The sequence below is a fragment of the Hemicordylus capensis genome, chromosome 3 (genome assembly GCF_027244095.1).
Source record: "Hemicordylus capensis ecotype Gifberg chromosome 3, rHemCap1.1.pri, whole genome shotgun sequence".
Classification (NCBI taxonomy): Eukaryota; Metazoa; Chordata; class Lepidosauria; order Squamata; family Cordylidae; genus Hemicordylus; species Hemicordylus capensis.
The window spans coordinates 284071611-284095166 of NC_069659.1; the positions used below are offsets into that span (position 1 = coordinate 284071611).

General features: G+C 46.4%; 1 protein-coding gene across 4 annotated transcripts; it reads left to right on the forward strand.

Moving 5' to 3' along the window:
- The first annotated feature begins 39 nt into the window (after window positions 1-39).
- Window positions 40-21910, forward strand: ACTR1A (actin related protein 1A). 4 transcript variants are annotated; one of them, XM_053312339.1, is made up of 13 exons: window positions 40-514; window positions 1098-1308; window positions 3927-4340; window positions 7695-7759; window positions 8864-8939; window positions 10503-10628; window positions 12561-12685; window positions 13587-13803; window positions 14500-14592; window positions 15092-15266; window positions 16101-16162; window positions 16850-16890; window positions 17711-21910. In XM_053312339.1, the coding sequence occupies exons 3-13, from the start codon at window positions 4293-4295 to the stop codon at window positions 17811-17813; spliced, it is 1131 nt and encodes a 376-aa protein (XP_053168314.1). In that variant the 5' UTR covers window positions 40-514; window positions 1098-1308; window positions 3927-4292; the 3' UTR covers window positions 17814-21910. The 4 variants fall into 4 exon arrangements, with proteins under 4 accessions (XP_053168314.1, XP_053168317.1, XP_053168316.1 ...); XM_053312341.1 differs by lacking the exons at window positions 40-514; window positions 1098-1308; window positions 3927-4340 and adding an exon at window positions 5021-5118; XM_053312340.1 differs by lacking the exons at window positions 40-514; window positions 1098-1308; window positions 3927-4340 and adding an exon at window positions 7283-7333.
- The last annotated feature ends 1646 nt before the right edge of the window (window positions 21911-23556 follow it).

Genomic DNA, 23556 nt, shown 5'->3' on the forward strand with positions numbered 1-23556 from the left:
ATCCCGCGTTCTTTCCGGCCCGGAGGCGGAGGCGGGGTTAAGAGCCTTGCCCTAAGATGAGCCTCCTTGTCCCGTTGCGAAGGCCAGACGGGGAAAAATAAGAACCGGCCTTTTGCGAGTCAGACGATTCGTCTGTCTAGCTCAGTATGGTCTACACAGACTGGTCGCAGCGTCACCAGGGCTTCAAGAAGGAGTCTTTCCCCGTCCTAACTGGAGATGTCAGGGATTGAAACTGGGATCTTCTGCATACCCAGCCACTGAGCTACAGTCCCATACCCTAAGAAGATTAAAAAGAAGTGAGGGAAGAGGACATAAATCGCAGCATCCACTCTCACTCATTGACTTGAAATATCCAGGTGTTAGGAAGAAAGACATTTTCCTGCTAGTGCTTACTCACTCACAAGGTGGTGGTGGTCCTTCAGTTGCTATATGGACATAAGTCTCATAATAACCTCGACAGGAACCTGCTTCTGCCTTGAAATCCATTGCTGAGAGATTGCTCTCTGGCCTTCAGGTACCATGACATAAAGTTGCCAACCCTCCAGAACTGGCCTGTGGTCTCCAGGAATCAGCATCAATCTCCAGGGAATGATTGAAAGCAATCCTTTGGATTTTGGTGGCTTGGTATTGTGAAAAATATTGGGAGGAGGGGGAAATCTTCAGGGATAGCTTCAGTCAAAGTTGGCATCTCTTGGGGGCAGGGCGTTTTTTGTGGTGGCACCTAAACTGCATCCATTTGTAGATGGATACTGAACAGTTAACACCTTTTGGTTATTCTGTTTGGAAGATTTTTTAATTGCAGTATTGACTGATTTTAATTGGTGTTGCTTAATTGATTGTTTGGTGTTTGCAGTTTTTTTGGAAGTAAAGGCTACATTATTCAATGGGACTTACTCCTAATTGAGCATTCATAGGATTGCATATTGTTTGCATTCCATAGTTTTTACTCTTTGGAAACTTTTTTTGTGGCTTCTTATCTGAAAGTTGGACATGAGACTGTTCTTTCAGGATAAGTTTATATTCATTAGAAGGTGTAATTCCACAATGATGTATGTTTGATTCACTGCAAACCTGATGCTCATTATACATCTTTACAGGAGTCTTTGCAGGAGTTGAACTTCCATCGTTGTGAACAGGACAAATATGGCTGTAGAGACTGGACAGTGTATTGGCCCTTACTGACAACATGTGTGCATGTTTGCTCTGCATGGAGATCCACTGACAGAGGGCTTTCTCCCTGTTAACTATGTGTAGGTTTGCAGCCTTGGTTCTGTTGCTGGGATTTCTTGAGAACTGCTTTCTTCAAAGGTAATGTACACATCACCTTTCAGGCATAGAAACAAACCCTTAGCAAATAAACAGAAACAAGGTTGTTAGAAACCAGCATGTCTGAGCATCTCAAAGAGGGAACAGTATTCCCTGTAATGCTGATGACACAACTAGGTAGGATGTGGCATATGTTCATAGAGTGATTTCATTCCTGGCATCAAATGTAACAATTGGCAATAGATCAGTGACTGGAATATTTTATGTGGTGTCCTACAAGGTTCAGGTCTGCTCTCCCACAATGCCCCCACTCTCGTTTAGTGTCAACGAGGCCACTAAGCAAAACTGTATACAAACAGTGTTCAGTGTCAACAGTATACTGACAGTAAAATATTTCTCAAGTTCCTTTTAATCAAGTTCTATGGTCCTAGTCATTACACTGTGTGTGGCTGTGATTGAAGACTGAAAGCAGGCAAGCTGATTCAGGATTAATCTGGACAAAGAGATAATAGTGGTTAGCCAGCCTTGAAACCTAAGGAGGTAGGGGATTGGATTCCTATAATCATCAGTGGAGTTCAGCCTCCCCGATAATCTATGGATGATCTATGGATGGCCTTGTGACCTATGCAGAACAAGGATTCCCATGATAAGTGGCATGCAATTTCTGAAAGCACACAGATTTGCAGCCTTGAGGTGGTCCTGGATCTACAGCTGTGTTGGAAAGAAGAAGAAAAGGTCATTCACATGACCTTTTGCTGGGCCAGGGAGGGTGGGCAGGCGGAAGGCAGGATGGCACGTACCTTCCCCCCAGATGATCCAGCGGCGATCACAGCCTCATGGCTCACACACCCACATGGCTCACACACCCACATGGCTCACACACCCACATAACCAGCGCTGCCAGGAGGCACACACCATTCTGGAGGCTGGGAAAATGTACTGCGTGATAAGTGTGGTGCATTGAGGGATTCTGCCATGAGTTGGGCACTCTAGGCACCCAGCTCTGTCTGCTTGGGCTGCATGCAGCCTGAGCAAACACACAACCCTATACCTATGTAAATGTTTGGGTAAAATTCCCAGGGTACCGAGGGAGGCAGCACCAGGATTGCCCTCAATCTCAGCACTTCACACGAGCAGCCCTACCCAGGTAGGGCTGCCAAAGCCTAGTTAGGGCTGCTCCAGGGGCGTAACAAGGCTGGAGTGGGCCCAGAGACAAAATTTTAAAATGGGCCCCTTGCTGACACACACACACACACACACACACACACACACACACACACACACACACACTTCACAATATATAGTCATGTGACTTGCCTCTGGGGGGCCCCTCGAGGCGTGGGGGCCCCCAGGCAGCCGCCTCCCCTTGCCTAATAGTAGTTATGCCCCTGGGCTGCTCATGTGAGCAGCCTTGAAGAGAAATAGCATTTTTCTAGCAACAAAATATTGTAGTATGAATGTGCAATATTGCCCCAGTAGAAATGCAACCTAGAGAAAAGGCATAGGAACATAGGAAGCTGCCATATACTGAGTCAGACCATTGGTCCATCTAGCTCAATATTATCTACACAGGCTGGCAGCAGCTTCTCCATGGTTGCAGGGAGGAATCTATCTCAGCCCTATTGTGGAGAAGCCAGGGAGGGAACTTGAAACCTAGATGCTCTTCCCAGAGTGGCTCCATCCCCTAAGGGGAATATCTTACACAGAGGCGTAACTAGGGAAAATTGTGCCTAGAGCAAGCACTGAAATTGCGCCCCCTGTCCAAACATCTGACACCCATCTTTCAGATAACTTTACCATAATATCAGCTGAAAAATACAAGTCAAGCTCGTTAATCTTTTAATATTTCAAAAACTATTTAGCAGTGGACGTAGCCAGACCAAAAAATGCTGGGAAACTACAAATTGTAATACTCATTCTAATATTAATTTGATTTTAAATTAGTAGTAGAGCAGAAAGCATTCATAACATGATGGGAACTGAAGCACTGTTCAAGCTACTGTGAAACTACAGTTCCCATCATGTTATGAATGCTTTCTGCTCTATTACTAATTTAAAATCAAATTAATATTAGAATGAATATTAGAATTTCTCCTATTTCCTGCAGCAGCCAGCAGAAAACAGATTATCAACCACTAGAACAGGAATATACAGCCAAACTGATGAGCCAGCCTTGATGGGAGAAGGCATTGCCTCCTATTGGGGAGTGGTGATTGGGGAGGCACTACAAGCCTTAGCAATGGTTTGCAAAGTCTGTTAATAGATTATCATGATTCCAAATAGTAAATATGCATAATCCTGCACTGTAGCTCAGTACTGGAAATGTGGCGTCATAACCCTTCCAGTGGCTGTTGCTGGTGTCTGTCTTATGTTTCTAGACTGCGAGCCCTCTGGGGACAGGGAGCCATTTTTAAAATTTATTTATATCTATGTAAACCACTTTGGGAACCTTTTGTTGAAAAGCGATATATATAAATATTCACCCTATCATAACCTCTGACCATGTGCAGAGTACTCCTTATTATGTGAGTGGCGATTGCAATCACAGCCAACCATATATCTAGAACTAGGGAAAACATCTTCCACATTAGAAGTGTGTGGTGCGAATAGGGTAGTCAGAATAACATACAGCTAAACTTGAAATTCTGTGCTTCTCTTAGAAATCCACTCACAAATGAATGTCAAACAATAAGGAAGGGAGAGACACACCAACGGCCTATTACGGGCGAGGAGGAAGGTTTGACCTAGCTGTTTTCACAAAGGAGACTACGCTCAAAGCGTCCACAGTATAGAACTACAATTCCCATAATCCACCGCGAAAATGCTTCCCAGCACACACTGCAAGTAGACTTGGGAATGACCCAGACTCCCGACAAGCAAGTGGGAGGAGTTTGTGTTTTCTGCAGCAGAGACTCGTTTTCCCGGCACGACCTATCCCTTGTTCGGAGCATGCGCTTAACCGTCTGAGCTGTCGCTTACTGGGAAGTGACTGAGGCGGCGGCGGCGGCGGCGCACGGGCGCTCGCCATGGAGTCCTACGATGTGATTGCGAACCAGCCGGTGGTGATTGATAACGTGAGTCCAGCCCTGACTGGGCGCCTCAGGCCCGGCCCTGCGAGGAGGTGGGGGAGGGGACGTACAGATGTGATCGCTGTGAACTGTGGCCGTTTGCTGCTCTTACAGCCCAATCGGCGGCTCCTCCTGTCCAGATGTCCCTCCCCTATTTCATTCGGTGCTTTCAGCCGCCGTCACCGGCCCGCCGAACCTGGTTCCTCTTTTCTCCTTCTCGATGACCAAGCTCTCGCTCTTATTGGCTAACTCACTTGTCAGTCTGTCACGGAACGGCGCGTTCTGAAGAACGGTGCTCGCTAATCGAGGGCCTCTCGTCCTCTGATTGGCTTATTCTGCCCCCATTCGCTTGAGGTTATCCAGCCGCCTGTCTGGATGCAGTTTGTCCAACCTTTTTTTGGAGGTCTTTTGTGGTGATTGGATCCTGGAGTGCATGTTGTCTTCTTGACCCTTATACTCCACCTAGTTGGTATATCTGTTGTGATTGGTCAGACATGAAAAGGTGAGAGAAGGCGTGGCTTGGATGTGTGGCTACACTGAGCCCAAATGATCTTGTGAGCGTATATGTGCCTTGCCTTTCTCTGGGATCGGAATAGATGTCTGTTCCCCTATCATGCATTTTGAAACCAATGCTATGTTTTCCTGTCTTCCTGAATACTTTTTAAATGCGCTTGGCTGATCTTCCTCAAGCAGTTTGTTGCTGTACTTTTATTTAAACAATATGATTCTTCATAGGCTACAAAAGGAGAGTTAAACGAGGCTGCTTCCAAAGCTGGTGCAATGAGTTATGTCTCCTTTAGTTTCTGGATAATTGAAGAATGTTTTAAAATAGAACATAGGAGCATAGGAAGCTGTCACATACTGAGTCAGACCATTGGTCTATCTAGCTCAGTATTGTCTTCACAGACTGGCAGCGGCTTCTCCAAGGTTGCAGGCAGGAATCTCTCTCAGCCCTATCTTGGAGATGCCAGGGAGGCAACTTGGGACCTTCTGCTCTTCCCAGAGTGGCATCCGCTGAGCGGAATATCTTACAGTGCTCACACTTCTAGTCTCCTTTTCATATACAACTAGGGGGCAGACCCTGCTTAGCTAATGGGACAAGTCATGCTTGCTACCACAAGACCAGCTCTGATTTGCATCTTGGTTATAAGATTCTTCCTGTCCTTCCCTTTTCTTTGGCAAAGTAATGTGTGGTTAACAGTGAGTGTATTTTCTTTTCTGGTTCTCCAAACCAGTTCAGCAGCGTAGGGTTACCTTTTAAGGACTGGGGTGTGTGTGAGAGAGAGCGAGCATCCTTCTTATTCCTTAAAGGTAACCCACGCCAAAGTGGCCGTCTGCCATTTTGTGCACATCTCTGTTCTTTATATACCTTCCTCCCTCACCACCATCCTTTTAGCAAGTAAAGGGACTTCCTCCTTAAAGAGATGGTGGAGTGGGGGAGAGGGCTTAGGATGGGTTCTCTCCCTTTCCTCTAAACATCTTTATGGGTCTCAGCTTCTTTCATCAAATCCCCCCCGCATTAAAGACGTGGTTGATTGTACAAATTTGAAGGATATCCTAATTATATAGTAATATTTCATTATATATTCATGAGAGCCAGCGTGGTGTAGTGGCTAGAGTGCTGGACTAGGACTGGGAGACCCGAGTTCAAATCCCCATTCAGCCATGAGACTTGCTGAGTGACTCTGGGCCAGCTACTTCTCTCTCAGCCTAACCTACTTCACAAGGTTGTTGTGAGGAGAAGCCTAAGTATGTAGTACACTGCTCTGGGCTCCTTGGAGGAAGAGCAGGATATAATATGTTAATAATAATAATAATTAATAATGCAAGTTTTCAGAATTGGCTCTGCTCACAAATTTATGGATTTTATTTTAAATGATTTATAACCCTCTTTTCTTGTCAAGATGATCCAAGGAGGCTGACAAACACACACTATTCTGCCCCCACAGCTAGAAATGCTTAATTGGGAAATGTGTCATTCTAAATGATTTGTTGTTGTGTGTATCTTCCTCATTTTCACCCTTCTGCCAATCTTCAGGTAGTATTCACCAGTGTTGTCAACTTCAGTCCCCTCATATTTAGAAACTAGGCTTAACGGACATTAGTTATTTCCCATTCACTCTCTTAGGCAAAATGCTCTGAAACCTTAGACAAACGCAGCAGCATTTGTTAGTAATGTTCTGTCTTCATGGTGCCCACCCACCACCCACCCCAACCTTTTTGGAGATGCATGCTGTAAAGCCTCCACTTACTATATAGTCAAAATCAGTTTAGACTATGACTATCTTCTTCAATATTTAAAGAGCTAATCAAGTGACTTCTGAGATCAGCATATTTTTCCCCCTGGCAGAGATTCATGTTGAAGCTCTGCAGTGATGTTGCAGCTCTGGTGCCATAGAGGTGACTGCTGGGGAGCAGCAGTGGCAAATGAAAACTGTTCAAGGAACAAATGATTGGTCTACTTGCTATAGTGATTTAGGGATATGTGCAAGCCGGCAGACAGCGGAGCCGGGGGGGGGTACCTTTTAAGCAGGAGGGAGGGTGCTCTTCTCCCCCCTGCCCCGGCGTTTCCCCCCACTGGCACTGTGCTGAAAATTGCCACTGGCTGACTGGCGTGGCAAGAGGGTATGCTGCTACCCTGTGCCAGCAATTTTTGGCATAGCACTGGTGGGGGAAACACGGTGTGGGGAGAGCACTCTCCGTCCTGCTTAAAGGTAAACACCCACCGCCGAACTGGCCGGACTGCCAAACTTCTGCCCTCCAGAAAAGGGCCTTCAAGCCGGTGTGTGGACATCCCTATAGTGCTTTGCGTGCAACTTTCCAAGGGCTTTGCAAAAGTGGAAGTATTTCCGGTGAGGGAGGGGAAAGGGAAGCTCTGGGTCTGTGTTCCATTAGCTATAAAGCAACATAATCTGCCTCAGAGCAATGACTCCTACATCTGGCTCTTATCTCCTGGGTTATTTTTGTTCTTTGCACCTCCTCTGCCACATGTGCTTTCGGTGTGAAGCCTTTCCTGCGCCTGTGAAGCAGCTAACAGAATTTCTTTGGGTTTTTTTCTGCTGTGTAGGGGGAACCCTTCCGCTTGTGTGGTCTAGGGCTTGGAGAAGAGTGGAGACTAGTATTTGCTCCCTCTAGTGGTCACATGAAGTCACTGACATTCCATGGCACACATCTTTCATCCTGATATTTGTTGGGTGGGGTTTTTGCATTGGGATGGATAGAGAGAAGACTACTTGTGCTAGGCCATTACTTCTTTTGAATTTGCTTTCATTGTTGGAGTAGTGCTACAGGGAATGAAGTGCCTTATAGTCAATAATGGCTTGTTTTTACACAATTGTCTTCAATTTTCTCCCTCCATAGGGTTCTGGCATGATTAAAGCTGGCTTTGCTGGTGATCAAATACCCAAGTATTGTTTTCCAAACTAGTAAGTATTCTGATAATTTGGAGGATGTTAGGATGCTCCATGAATCCCATATTTAATTGTAGTATCTATGTGTGGGGAAGAGTGGGTCTTTGGATACATGCTGGGAATTGGCCTGGGAATTGAAACCTTTAGCTTTCCATACTGATCGGCTAGGCTAATGCATGGTGTACTAGGATGCAGTGGAGCAGAATTTCTGAACAAGAAGGGCTTTGGAATCCTCATGAATCTCCCTGTGGGTTTTGGAATTTGGGGAGATTCTTAAAAGAGGCAAGCAAACGGCAACCTCTCAACTTCTTATCTCACAACCCTGTAAAATGTTCTTTATTATGCCTTTGCCACCTAATGGCGCAGTGGGGAAGTAACTTGCCTAGGGAGCAATAGGTTGCTGGTTCAAATTGGCAGCAGCGATATAGGCAGATGCTGAAAGGCATCATCTTGTACTGCGTGGAAGATGGCAATGGTAAGCCCCTCCTGTATTCTACCAAAGACAACCACAGGGCTCTGTGGCTGCCAGGAGTTGACATCGACTCGACGGCACAACTTTACTGTCACTAGTGAAGTCAGAGAAGCATTGCGCTATTAGAGCTGTACAGGGATGTTCATGGAACCGGATCTGTGCACTCCTGGAAGGCAGATGGGGGGCTCCTTTAAGGAGTGGGGAGGGTGCCCTTACCTCCCCTGCCACGTTTCCCCCGCCCCGCCGGCACTGCTGCCAAAAATGCTGGTGCGGGGTGGCTGAATACTTCCTTACCACCTCGGTCAACATGATAATGGAAGTGGCCGGCGCACATGCAGACAGCACACACATGTGCGAATCCCCTGTGCATGTGTGTGTCATGCGCACGTGCACCGGCCACTTCGTTATCACTGACCGGGGTGGCAAGATGGTACTCAGCTGCCCCGTGCCAGAGTTTTTGGCAGCAGCGCCAGCAGGGGAAACACGGCAGGGCACCCTCCCCACTCCCACGTTCAAACCTGTTTGAACGCTGGTTTCTGGGCTGGTTTGGTGTTCTATTCCTAGAATGCTGAACTGGTTCATGCACATCCCTGATCTGTACTTTATGTAGTGAGAGAAGCATTCATTTTTTGCACCCTCTGTTTCAGTGTGGGCAGACCAAAGCATGTTCGCGTTATGGCGGGAGCTTTGGAAGGTGATATTTTCATTGGGCCAAAAGCTGAGGTAAGGAAAATTGTATTGATCATCCTCTACTTTCAGAGTGACTGAGACCTATGCTTCGAGTCCAGGCCTTTGACCATCATCTTTTGCCATCCATGTGGTTCCTCTTAACAAGTCCACAATTAGGAAAACCTAGGAAGCTGCCTTATCCTGAGGCAGACCCTTGGTCTCTTTAGCTCCGTGTTGCCCACACTGACTGGCAGCAGCTCTCCACTGGGGATGGGCACAAACCTACTGTTCAAACAGCCGGCAGTTCAGCCCGTTGGAAGGTGGGGGGGGACACCTTTTAAGGGCAGGGGAGGGTCCACTTTACCCTAACCCCCACTGGCGCTCTCTTAAAAACTGGTCCGGTGGGGCAACAGTGTACCTCCCTGCCGCCCCATCCCATCCTCGGTCAGAAGTTACTGGAAGCACCCCACGCACATGCGCACCCTGACGCGCGCACGCATAATACTTCCGGACTGAGGAGGGAATGGGGCGACAGGGGGTTACGCTGCTGCCCCACTGGACTGGTTTTTAAGAGGGTGCCGGCAGGGGAAACGCGGCAGGGGTTGTATGTAAGTGCACCCTCCCCCGCCCTTAAAGGTGTCCCCCACCCACCCTGCCGCCTTTGAACCGGCCCCCGCCAGTTCCGTGCACATCCAGGGTTTCAACAGGAGTCTTTCTCATCTTCTGCATATAAAGCATATATGCTGCTACAGAGCTCTGGCCTCATACCCAGGGTGGGACAACAGATGGTGGCCTACATTAGAAATATCGCATGAATTGGAGGCCTTCATCTAATCTGAATGTCTCTTTTGTGCATAGTATAGCTGGTGTAATATGTGCATAAATTGGTTACATTATAGCACATAATTCTGATACGTTGCATGTGTCCAACACAAACCCAGTAGTTGTTGTTCATAGGGAGCCTAGAAGGTGCTTGTCAGTAAATCAAGACATCCGTTTATGTTTTATCATCATATGTTTGTGCTTGCCAAAGTCCACGTCTGAGCATCTTCTGGAAGCATTGTTAGACTTCCCTGTTGGAGCTGGAGTCTAGGTTAAATAAGCAAAAAGTGGATTCTCTCCCCGCTCCACAATTTGTTGGAACTTTTCTGTTCATTTGCTTTTGCAATCTTTTCTAAGGCTTTAGGTTGGGGAGGGGGCTATAAATAAAAATAAATAAAATTTACACACACTTTGAAAAGCTGAGGAGAAAAGTTGTGTTCTAGTCACAATTCCTGCGATGTTGTACACATTCCCATTTGCCACTGGAGTGTTCCTGCTGTATGCTCGACCTTGAATATTCAAAGTTAAGTGAGGTGAATGATCATCATGTTCTTATTCCTACACGGGAGAAAAGAGGTTGACATTAATGAATGTTTCCTGCTCTGTCAAAAATTCCTCCTTCCTTGCAGGGAAAGATTAGCACTGCTTTTTAAATGAAAAATGGAAGCAGAGTATTACTCAGGGGAGTACCTAGAAAGTGAATACATTCTGAGGGATGGGGAACGAAGTTTCCAAATGGGCAGGGCAGGTGATCTTTCTGAGTGACTTGCTGCCTTGTTTGTCCCCTTTGGCTAGGAGCACAGAGGCCTTCTTTCCATACGCTACCCTATGGAGCACGGCATAGTAAAGGACTGGAACGACATGGAGCGCATTTGGCAGTATGTCTATTCAAAAGACCAACTTCAGACCTTCTCCGAGGAGGTGAGCTGACACTCCACCCACAAGTGCCAGAAAACCAAACAGAAGAGCCTCCTATATTCCTGGAGAGGAGAGCTGGTCTTGTGGGTGGCAAGCATGACTTGCCCCCTTTGCTAAGCAGCGTCCACCTTGGTTTGCATTTGTATGGGAGACTGCATGTGTGAGCACTGTAAGATACTCCCCTTAAGGGGTGGGGCCACTTTGGGAAGAGCATCTGAGGTTCCAAGTTCCTTCCCTGGCATCTCCAAGACAGGGCTGAGAGAGACTCCTGTCTGCAGCCTTGGAGATTGGAGAAGCCGCTGCCAATCTGTGTAGACCGGGCCTGCACAACATAAGGCCAGATTTGGTGCACAGGGACTATTTTACTGGCCCCCAGGTCTTCTACAGCAACCCAGGTGCTGGAAACTGCCTTATAGCACCATCCTAGGCAAGCTTTCTCAGAAAGATGTTCCATGGTGTACCCAGTGAGGCTCACTCCCATGTGAGCATGCTGAGGATGGCAGCCTGAAAGCAACGGCCATTTAGGGAGAGGAGAGGACTTGGCATTTGTTGGGGGCTGGCAGGCCTTCCAGGGGCCCCACTGATTGAGCAGTGACAGGACCTATTTTCTGGCCACTATCCTTGGTTAAAACTATGAGTCCATTGACAAGGGGAATAGATCCACAAGTAACTAATAACATTTTAAATTAATTTTAGTGTAATAATGTGCTAAAAATTGACCTCGGCCCCTGCACGCCAAGCTGTGGATGGCTCTAGCCCACTAGGGCATTTCAGTTGTGCAGCTCTGCTAGACAATAGTGAGCTAGATGGACCAAGGGTCTGTCTGACTCAGTATATGGTAGCTTCCTATGTTCTTATTGAGTTTGGTGCTGCTGCTTTGCCACCTGTTCACTTTTCATTGAGAAGGCAGGAGAAGAGCTCTGCTAGACCCAATCAAAGGGCCATCTACTACAACATTCTGAGGCTATTCACATGATGGGAGGAGATCAGGCTAGCGGAGACTAGCCCGATCTCTTCCCATCATGAGAACCACCGGGCTTGGCTGCGAGCCTGGTGGGTCTTAAGCGGGTCACCCGCTTAAGTAGCCCGGCAGTTAAACCCAGCTTTTCTGCTCGTGAGTTGCCGTGGCGCGTCTCTGTGCCACGGCAACTCACGAGGAGACCCCCAACCGGAAGGCTGAAAAGCAGCCTCCCGGCTCGGGGGTCTCTCCGGCATGCCCTGCGCACTCATGCAGGGCATGCTGGAGCTTCCGGGGGCCGCGTGTTCCCCGAACTCCCCAGCCCCTTCCAACTCCATGACGGAGCCGGCAGTCATGTGGACGGCCGCTGTGGCTGCCCAGAGCAGACTGACTGCTCGTCTGTGGGGAGAGTGGGCTTGGCCCACTCTCCTCGCAAACCCCCTCATGGCTCTTCTCACGGATCGTGAGAAGAGCCTCTCTATTTCCCTCTGAGAAACCCACAAGCAGGGCATGGAGGCAGTAGTCCTCCCTCGCTGTTGTTGCTAAGCCTGTCCTCCACGAACGGCTCATCTCCTTTTCAAGCCACAGTAGGCCAGGAGCTGTCGGTTATGACAGTGAATTCCATGCATTGCTTAGGCATTGTGTGAAGCAGTACTTTTGTTTGCCTGTCCTGTGTCCAGTCCATTTCATTGGATGGCCCTCCGTTCCAGAAAGGATTCTTCCTGTTGTATTAGGTGCCTAATTCCAAAGTCAGATGTTTTAGATTGTGAGGTTCTTTACGACAGGGAACCATCTTCTCAGTCCTTCTGCTACGTAACCCACTTTGAGAATTTTGTTGCTGAAAAGCAGTAGTTAAATGTATTGTTATAATTGTAGTCCTGGAGGTGCTCTTTGCGTGCTCTGGGAAGAGTGGAAAAGTCCCTGTGGGCCCTGGTGGAGTTCAGTCCAGCTGAGTCTTTTCTGTTCCTAACCCCCAGCATCCTGTGCTCCTGACGGAGGCTCCATTAAACCCACGGAAGAACCGCGAACGAGCAGCTGAGGTTTTCTTTGAGACCTTTAACGTGCCAGCCCTGTTTATCTCCATGCAAGCTGTGCTTAGCCTGTGAGTATTTTTCTTCACCCCCTCTTGCTTTCTTCGACCTCACCATGGAGGAGGAGCCCTCTTCTGCAATGCACAGCGCTAGTTTGCAGGGGGTTGCCTGTGTGACGGGTCTCACTCATAGAAGATTGACAGTGCAGTCCTGTATATGTTTCCTTGGCAGTTATCCCATTGTGTTCAATGGGGCTTACTTCCCACTGAGTATGTTTGAGTGCAGCCTGCCTCTTATAATGCATTTTTTCCTAAGGCATTCTGCATGTGGTGACTAAATAGACACTTGGGTTCATCTCAAGATCGGAACTGATCACTGATGCATGCATACTAGCAGACACTGTTCCTTCCTGTTATTTCTGTATGAATTCTACTTGCTTGTATTTAGCCAGCATCGCACCTTTTCCATGGATCTACATTAACCTTTTTTGCTACCAGATCCAATTAGCAATTGCCATCACTGTTTTAACAAGATTGCATTTAGTTATTTCTAGATCAATCAGAATAAATTGGGTTATCCTGAAATGATTGGACCAGTTTAGACATAATGCAGAGCTGGGTCAAATCCTGGCGTAATGTGTCATCCCCTGAGTCTTGAGAGCACGTGCCTTTCATATGGAGACTTGAAATAGTTCCAGTTCTGGTTAAGAACAAGCCAGGGTTGCTTCTTTTGTCCAAACTGAGCAATTTGGCTCTTCCTAACCAGAGTTCTGAAATATACCAGGATCTGAATCTGAGACTGTATTCTAGGTTCAAATCCTGGTTTATTTGGTACTGTGGTTTAACCCTGGCTCTGCATTACATTTGAACTGGCCCATAGTTATCTTTGCAAGTGTTGTTGTGTGCCCATCAGGTAATACTGGTTTTTGCAAATTGTTTTGTGTGTGTTCTGAAATGTGTTTCCTTTCTGTAGTTATGCAACAGGGCGAACCACAGGAGTGGTCTTGGACTCTGGGGATGGGGTCACCCATGCAGTTCCTATTTACGAAGGGTTCGCCATGCCCCACTCCATTATGCGGATTGACATAGCTGGCCGTGATGTCTCTCGTTTCCTTCGCCTTTATCTCCGGAAGGAAGGCTATGACTTCCATACATCATCTGAGTTTGAGATTGTCAAAACCATCAAAGAGGTACCTGTAGTGTCTTCCCTGAATCCCAGATCTGCTTCTCAGGCAGGAACTGAAGACCAGTTAATATATTAAGAAATTTTCTGGTACAGCCCTTTTTAGATGGCTGCTCTTTAGAAAGTAGGTGTGAGATAGCAATTTTGAATGCTTCCCTGTGGCAGAGACCACCACCTCTGAGAAACTATCATGGGACCCTTCTCGCTGATATACCAGCTTTCCGTGGACAGGAAATTTCCTTTCTCTCTCTTTCAGTAGAGGGAACATTCAAACATTTCATCTTCACCACCATCTCTGGAGTGGTAGAGATCCAGGAAGGCTTCATCACATGACTCTTCCAAACATGTACATTAGCTCATAAATGTTAGTGAGATGCATGATTGTCATTGGTGACAATTTGCCCTCTGTTTTGCATATTGGGCAGACCTCCAGTCACCAGTTCCATATTCACACAGCGACACTGTGACTGGGCCAAGAAATCTCAGACTTTGGCTGCATCCTGTATGTGCTTCCCTGGGATTAAGTCTCACTCATCTTTTACCATAAGAAAAGTCATTATTGTGATATTACATCGATTGCAGTATACTGTGGCTGGGAGGGAGACTGGCAAAAAGAATTGGTGGTGGGGAATGTCAAGAAGTATCTATGTCTTCTTTACAAAAAGATCAGCATGAAATGACTTTGCTTGTCATTCCTCTGCAGCGGGCATGTTACCTGTCCATAAACCCACAGAAGGATGAGACGTTAGAAACCGAGAAAGCTCAGTACTATCTTCCAGATGGAAGCACTATTGAGGTTTGTGAAGACTAGGCCCAGATGTTGTTTAAGTTGGACTAGGACGGGGGAGGACCCGAGTTCAAATCCCCATTCAGCCATGAAACTGACTGGGTGCTCCTCTGCAAAATGTGCCTGTGTTGCCAAGCTTTATTTTCTTCATTTATAGTGCACACATAGCCCTGGCTGTACATGACTTGTTTAAAAGCTCACGTAAGCTGAATTGGCTGTCCTTGGCAAGGAGATCAAGTTGCTGGGCTTGGTCCAGAGCTTTCAGTAGACCAAGTCCTTGACCTTACCTAAAGGCTGGTACTTCTCACTCCTTAGGGCAGTACTGAACTCCCTGCAAATCCCCATGGTGTGCTTTCTGCCCCATTGACATTGCCTAGGCGAGAAAGTTTTAGTGTTCCTTTAGGGCCGTCCACTGAAAAGCTTGATGCACCATTCCCTTGCTCCAAGCGTATAGAGATCTTTTGTATGTGGCAGCAAGAAGGCTGACGCTCTCTTGTGCTGTTTCCAGGTTGGCCCCGCCCGATTCCGGGCCCCTGAGCTACTGTTCCGGCCAGACCTGATTGGGGAGGAGTGCGAGGGGCTGCACGAAGTCTTGGTCTTTGCCATTCAGAAGTCCGATATGGATTTGCGGCGAACGCTCTTCTCTAACATTGTGCTCTCTGGAGGCTCAACACTCTTCAAAGGTTCCTTGTCTTGCTCTTTTGCCTTCAGGCCAATTAGATGCTGGGTATTCCTAGCTGGTGACATTGCCATTTAGTCCCTGGAAATGATTGGAAGACCCCCTTTTCTTGCAGGGCAGGGCAAGAGAGCTGCCAGGAAGATGCTTGTTCCAGCTAGCCCCGTGGAGGCAATGGGGCTTTCGCTCAAAATACGGTTTGACGTACTGGACAGGCAGGCTGGAGAGCTGAGTGATGGTTCCTAGTCATACTTTCTGAACAACACGGCTGAGACACTCTTGCCATGTGTGCCCTACTTAAATGGTTTATTTCCCTCTGTTGTTTCCCTTACCTGAAATAGGGAGATCTAGAATACCACACCGTACCATGCAGTAATACGACAGAGCTCTTCCACTTGTCTTTCATTTTCCAGGGTAGTGGCTGACAGACTGAGGGGGATTACTCAAAGCTGCCCCATTGAAATTAAAAAGACAAGAACATCTAACTTGTCCTTTTAATTTCAGTGGGACTACTTCAGGTAGTTTTCCTCAGTTTGTCAGCAACGTAGTGTATCTTCTTGTTGGACTTGTTTAGGTATTCCTAGAATGGGGAGCAAGGAAAAGAGAAGCAGCCTTGCGCAAGCCAGAGTACAGGCATGAGCCTCCTTTTCACCACAAACAGGCCAGGGAAGGGATGGAGCAGATAAGTGATAAAGAAGAGGGAGACTTCTCTTCCCCGCCCCTAAAAAAGAAAACCCCAGAGAGTTTCAGGAGATCGTGCATCACCTTCATCAAGTCAAAAAAAGAAGCTGGATCTTAGCTGTTGGCTTTATACTGAAGCTGAGTTTTGTCTTTGGTCCAGGTTTTGGTGACAGGCTTCTGAGTGAAGTGAAGAAATTGGCCCCCAAGGATGTCAAAATCAGGGTAGGTAGAGCTCTCTCTGGGTTGGTTTGTTTTTTTAAAATTTATCGAGCAGAATTGAGACCCTGCAAAAGATAGTGTCTTCTATAGAATGGATATCTTGATTTGTCCAGTACAGACAATTGCCTCAGTCCAGCCCCTTCTGTAGAACATGCTTCTCCATATTTGTCTCTTTAAGCAACTATTCGCAGTCACTTACCCAGTCATATGTAAAAAACATGGTGCTGCACTGTGTGTCAGTCCACCAAAACATTTCCCAAATGACATGTTCCCGGGTGGGAGAGCTGTGTGTGTGGTTTCCGCTGCAGCAAACCTTAGAGTCTTGTACCATCTTAAAGACTCGCACATTGTGGTGGTGTAAATTTTGATGGGCTGGAGTCCACTTTGTCCGATGCAAAGTAACAAGGTTTCCTCTGAGAGGCTGTGTTCAAAATGAAACTTATATAAGCTTTAGAGAGGCATCTCATTGGATGACAGGTGATCATGTAACTCTTTCCTCACCAAACCAGATGGATAGTGTGCGGCTGTGGGGTTGACAGGAAGCGGACCCAGTAACATACTGAGAAAGCTGAATCTTAGCTATTGGCTTTATATTGAAGTTGAGTTTTGTCTTTGGTTCAGGTTTTGGTGACAGGCTTGAGCTTGGTATATGGAGAACGAATGATCTCCCCTCCCTTTTTTCCCTTTCAGATATCTGCTCCTCAAGAGAGATTATATTCTACATGGATTGGGTATGTACAGCATTCCCTACAACAGAAATTCTAGTCCTGTTTATCTTTTCGTAGATATATTCCCATTAATCCAGATCACTGGAGTCTTGTCTGAGTGCAAGAGGAGAATTTGGGCAGTAACAGTTTCTGGCATAGCTAGTACAGATTATTGTAGCCAAAGGTTGTGGAGACCCTCGGAAGGAGGGCTAAGTAATGCTACACCTTGATGGTGCTGTCCTGGAAGAGACAGAGGCTTGGAGCCTGAGTAGAATGTAGGTGTTTTCCTAACAGGGTAGGCAGCTGTTTCTCTAGCACAGTGGTCTTCATGCTTCCCACTTTCAAGGCACCCCTTCTGTATTTGGCATGCCTGTTACAGCATTCCTCTTCATGGTAGAAGACGTGGAGACATGTTGTAGTACGGTGCAATCGGTTCATGCTGGGCTTACCAGAACTCACTGGTGCCCATGTGGAACCCTGGAACACTCTCTAGTGCAGTGCTGCACAACGCCAGCCCTTCAGCTGTTGAGGGACCACAACTCCCATCATCCCTCAGTATTGGCTACTGTGGCTGGGGATGATGGGAGCTGTAGTCCAATAACAGCTGGAGGGCTGAAGTTATGCATCCCTGCCCTAGTGCATTACATGAGATGATCTTGGAGGTCCTCAAGCTGACCTTTGGGGAAAATTTTGTTGGGAAATCACTGATATGCTTCCAGGGAGGCTCAGAGTCTGCCAGAATACAGTTTGCAAACCACTACTCTAGTAATAGCTATAAGAGAAAAAAGCTAGCGCCCCCCCGCCCCCAGCCATTTGGCTAACCTGCTGTTTGGTTCCTCTGCAGTGGCTCCATCCTGGCTTCGCTGGACACCTTTAAGAAAATGTGGGTTTCCAAGAAAGAATACGAGGAAGACAGTTCCCGGGCAATCCACCGGAAAACCTTCTAGCCCAAGAGCATTCTGGGGTCTCCTTGAAGATTCAGTGTTGTTCTCAACTCACTTTTCTGAGTCTTGGGTTTCTGAGGAGCTCCTCATTTGTGTGTTTGCGTATGGGTGGATGGTTGGTTGGTTGCCAGCCTGCCCTGGGCTTTCCTGGAGGAAAAAGGAAGGCCAGGGTTCTGACTTGACTTCTGATTGGTCTTGTGGGAGGCAAGTGAACCCTGTTGGAAAGCAGTGCTCCTTTTTCTATTGACCTGTGAACTTTTGGGGGAGAAAAAGAGTGCATTTGACACTGGAGACGGAAAGAATGGCTAAGAAACTGAGCAGCTTAGTAGGATGGAAATGAGAGTGCTGGAAACCAGCCAGTGTTTGGGTTCCAAGTGGATTGTCTTAAGAATGCAGGTCTGTCATGAAAACAATGAGCACAAAAGCCTGTCTGCCATCCAATTCTTCTCAGTTGCTCAGCAGTTGTCTTTTAGATGGCCAGGTCATCTCTTCTCTCCCACCCCATTTTTTAAAAGCACAAAATAAGCACACACTGAACAGTTAAAAACTCATTTAATGCCCTGTGTGTGTGCGTGTGCGCCTGCACGTGCATGCGCACGTGTAAAAAAATCCTTTGGCTGGTATGTGAGCATCTGGACCACAACAGGACAGTTAGAACAATTAATTTTAGGATCTAGTTTGTAATGCATGGTGTAGAACAGAAATACCTTCCTTTCCTTCTAATCTAGATGGTACTTGTCTTGCCATCCAGTAGTGAGAGTCACCTGTTAACACAGCCAAGGGCCCAAGGTGACTCCAGAGTGTGTCCTGGCCCATTCCCTTCTCCTCCCACCCCATTTCATCTTGTGTGTGTTCTCAAAGTTTACAATGTTGATCCTTTCTGTAAAAGCAGAAGCTTTAGCCCCTTGTGCAGGGGTTATGACCAGGGCATGTTCAGCCACCATGACTGGGACACTACATACCTGTTTTTAGAGTTATTTTATTTATTGAAAAGTTAGAGGGGTAACTGAATTACTGATTGGGCCCGACATGAGTCCCCGCCCCCCATCCCGTCATTCTCACTTTCTAGGTCCTGCTGTACTATTATTTAACACTAGCACTAACATTTGACCACATACTTGCATAGCACTGTCAGGTCAGCTGGGCAACTATCCCCACTCCATAGAAGATCCTGTTACTTTTGGAGTGGTAATTTTCCATGAGTGCACCACACGAGGGAACAATAAACTCGATTACAATACATAGGGAGTTGAGTAGTCACCTCCTTAGGTAGGTTTGTCATTCCAGAGTTGTATTAACCCCTGTAGCTGCTTCTGCAATGTTACAGAATGGGAAGTCCACACATCTGTTTTGATTTGACAGTTGTTGTTTTTGTTTTCTGTAGATTTCTTTTTAATAGACACATGTTGGCGGTGCTTCTTCTTTTAAAAGCTTTTTTTTTTAATGCTGCTGCTGAAAACCAAATATTTTACATTCTTGGCCACTTAAAGTATTAGATGATGAGGCAGCAGATGACTAGCCTTATGTCGACCAATCGCCAAATATTAGCAGAAGGAGAGCAATAGATGGAAGGGACTCAAGCTACCCAAGACGGGGGCAAAACATTGCCCTCTGCTACTGGCAGTGTAGTTTGGATGTAGTCTAGTCCGATTGAGTGTTGGTTACAAACTTCTGCTTTGCTCTCTGGGTTGTCAGCATTCTCAGAAGATGCCTCCAGGACTGAAGTAGGCAAGTGGATCTTTAGTAGTACCCTACCTTTGTTTCAGTGTTTACAACAGGATGGGCTGCCTAGCCTAAAGGAGGAGGAAAATCTCATAGCCGTTCCTGCAGATTAGAGGGTTGGTAGGTAGTCCATCCTGTGCAGTGCACTCTTGTGTGTCTTGCAACATCCCGGACAGTATTTAAGATGCACAATCTTGCAAATGAAAATGTGAGATTAAAGCCGTGTCACTAAGCTTTCCTTGTCACTTAGTCTCTTCCTAGAGTAAGGGCAGATGTGCCCTTGGAAGAGTCAGGTATCATACTGGAATTCTCGGACTTTGTGGTAGGAGAACTGGCTGGAACTTGGGGGAAAGAAGGGGGACATGTATCTTCTCTCACATGCTCAGTGAGAGATGTTTAGTACTCTTATGCATGTTTCTTCCTTCAAGGAGGATGCCCTTAAAGCAGGCGTGCTCAAATTTGGGTCTCCAGATGATGTTGGCCTATGACTCACATCAACTCCAGCCACACTGGGGATGATGGGAGTTGGTTCATCATCATCTGGGGACCCAAGTCTGAGAACCTCTGCCTTAGAGACTGAGTGCCAACATGCCGTTGATGAGCACTGCTGAGGATTCTGACAGTGTTCTCTTCCCTTTTGGTTTTAAATAATGTGGCCCATAGGTGATGCATTGTGAAGCCTTTGAAAACAGGACTTGGGGAGCTTCTGCCAAGCAGCTGATGTAGGGGCAATGTTGACACCATGATTCTTCAGCACTACTGTGTCATGACTTAGCCACACAAAGATAGCACAGGGCAGTGGTATTGGAGTGTGCGGGGGGAAATGAATTATTTAAGCACTGATAGTCGGCATGAAGCTACTCTGTAGTAACACTCCATGAGCTCTTAAAAAAACCCAAACCCTCCTCAGTACTTATGAACGTATGTATTTATAATTTCCTCATCAATTACCTGTGATGGATTTGGTCATCTCTTACAGTATGTACCCTGAGCACCTATATCATCTTGCACTGCCAGGAGAGCAAACCCTCTCTTGTGACTTTAGACAGTTGCCTTCGGCTCCAGCAGCTGCAGTTGTGTTAATGCTTCTTCATGGAATAAGTCACTCGGGGCCAAGCTAGTTGAAATGTACCTATGGAGTGATTGGGGTCTGCATGCTTGATTTTTCAAATGTAAATAGCTTTACCCTATGGCTGATATTGCCCGGGGGAAGAGGAAGAAAAATCTTGTTGGTTCTAATAGAAATCTCTTTCCCTTGTCCAATAGCACCTGCAGGAAGCCCTAATCCAGATTGGGACCTTGAAAGAGGCAAAGGGTTAAAGTTACTTACACACATAAGACACACACTCTCTCACACACACACACACTCCCCCCCCCCCCCGCCATCCTTTTCTGTATTGGAGCCCTGTGCAGCCCCTGGTTACATTTGGAAAATCAAGCACGCAGGCCCAAATCCATGATAGGCATCTCATCTCATTTGGACATTAGTCATTTCATTCAAAGTGAAATGAAATTTCTCCTGGAGGAGAACTATATGAATGGAGTCCAGATCCTGCTTTAACCAACTGCAGCTTGCTTGTGACAACCCTGAGTGAGACTTTGAGAAGCTGGGCAGCAAATTATTTCCTTTGTCATGTCACACACGTTTGGCAACAACCTGTAGTTCTATGCGGTGTGAAATTTTGGTCAAGAATGACATGACTGGGACTAAAGGTAACAACTTCAGTGGATCAGTTACCAAAGGGATAAGTTGCAAAACATACCGTCCATCTGGGTAGCCTGGGATCTTCTATGAAGGGCTGTGTTACTGGCCTTCTGCCCTAGGTTCAGGGAGACTGGCCCATACTTCTTGCCTTATGCTATAAGAATGTCTTATTTTGTTTTGAGCTGCCTCTTGTCTGACATGCATGCCCGCTGCAGGTTGTTACTATAGAGGCCTTGATTCATGCTTGAGTTCCACTTGGAGTAGAGCTGTTAGGCTCCCTAGTAATTGCTTGAAAACCACAGAACTTGATTTTTAAAGAAACACGGTCATTACAATAATGGGGGAATAGTTAGTCATAGTGAGAGCCAGTATGGCAGCTTGTACTGGTATAACTGACAGTGAGTGACTCCTAGCATAGTCCATGTAGGGAAGTATGTATGGGAGGATAGAGGGATGTGTATGATAATTCCCAAGATAGCTCCTGCCCTTTTCATTCCTTGTGACTTTTTTCTTGTTTTGACATCGGTTATCAGAAGCAGCAATGTTACATATTGAACAAACAGGTGCTTTCTACAATCTAGCATTGGTTTGATCAGCCTGACACTTGCACATGTGTGCAGACCATTGCTGGGTGCTGCCCAACATACTTAAAATAAAGTTGTTAATATACAAAGTGGTATCTGTTTAATGGGATCTCAGAACAGGCCCTGAAACAAGAAGCATGGGATTATTTTCCTTTGATTTTGAACCTCCAAACTTCTCATCACTGCTCTTCTAATGCTTGCTACACTCCGTGGAGGTGATGCTCCTGCTGTTAGGTGCCAATGTTAAGCTTATCCATCTTTTTAGCACAAATACTAGTTGGTTCTAAATCTTAATTACATCTCCTAAATACTAGGGCACACTCTGTAAGAAAACCTAAATGCAGGTTTCTAATGAAATAGAATGAATAGCTTCAGTTCTTAAACAACAAATGTGGGGACAAAAACTAAGCATTGACATACTTTACTTTCTCACTCTGTTCTGCAGGCAGAGATTTGTAGCTATAGGTAGGTGCAGTATGCTTTGGCACTGGCAAGGATATCCCCAGCCTAGTTTATGCTGGAAGCTTGACAAATCTATGTAGATACTCGACAAGGACCCATATTTTCCAGCAATCTAATTTGCTTCCACTGCTACACCATTGTTTAATACCTACAGTATGATACACACAGAGATGGGGCATAGATATGGCTCTTTAAAGTAGTTGAGACCTGCAAGTTGGGGAAGGTTAACTGGTAGCCAAGAAGAGTATTGTACAAAAATTATATGTGTAGGAGTTGCAGCTTAAAAAATGGAGGATGCATTCATGTAATCACAAGTAACCTGGTTAAAATATAAATCAGGATTAGTGAGCTAAGTGGAACTGATTGAGATCATCCACACAATCAAAAGCTGTGTTTTAGCAGGGTTTGGGAGCTGCATGTGCTCCCAATTTTTTCAGTTATGTGGAAGCAAGGTAGGAGGAAAAGCTGCCCTGGTTTTCCTCCTACCTTGCTTCCACACAGGAGCAGGCTAGAACACAGTTTTTGATTGTGGAGTGACCTATTGTGAATTCAGAATCTAGTTAACCAGCTATTTGTTTTTAGAGGATGTGGCTACAGTTCAGTGGTAGAACATCTGCTTTGCATTCAGAAGGTCCCAGGTTCAATTCTTGACATCTCAAGGTAGGGCTGAAAAGGATTCCTGTCTTAAACGTTGGAGATCTGTTGCTATTCAGTGTAGACAATACTGAGTTAGATAGACCAATGATCTGACTTGGTAAAAGGCAGCTTCCTTTGTTCCTAGGACCCAGTCATGATTGAGATGGCACAGGGATGGGAGCTTTAACCCTTTGCCCTCACTTGCACTCTTGATCCAAATCTCAGGGCTCACTCAGCTGCTGTTAGCTCCAGTAGGAAAGCTCCAATTTGCTTAAACAGGTGGGAGGGATGCGGAGCACACGCAGCAGGCGGTTGGGGGCAGGGTCTGAAGGAGCCAACAAGTTTAACCCAAAGCGGTCTGCGCAGGCACAGAACCCACTAGTTGAGTGTCGTTGGATTCCTATCCAGATCAAAAGGTTAAGGCATCCCCTCCCCGCCCACCCCCACCCCACCACAATTTGGTTGCAACCCAGACTCCACTTGCCAACAGTAGTTTCCACTTTTTTTAAAGCATTCAGGGCCAAACTGTACTTACTAATATAATTGTCATTTTGGCCCTTGTTGGCCACAGATGCATTGTGCTTTCGCACTGGGTCAAGTAGTATTAGCACCACAATAATTAAACAGGAGCAGAAGA

Bases quoted from the DNA above. Each gene is read 5' to 3' on its own strand.
- ACTR1A (XM_053312339.1), top strand. From the start codon at position 4,293: ATGGAGTCCTACGATGTGATTGCGAACCAGCCGGTGGTGATTGATAAC. The intron at 13,804-14,499 runs GTACCTGTAGTG...ATTCCTCTGCAG, and splicing joins TTGTCAAAACCATCAAAGAG to CGGGCATGTTACCTGTCCAT. The intron at 16,163-16,849 runs GTAGGTAGAGCT...TTTCCCTTTCAG, and splicing joins CCAAGGATGTCAAAATCAGG to ATATCTGCTCCTCAAGAGAG.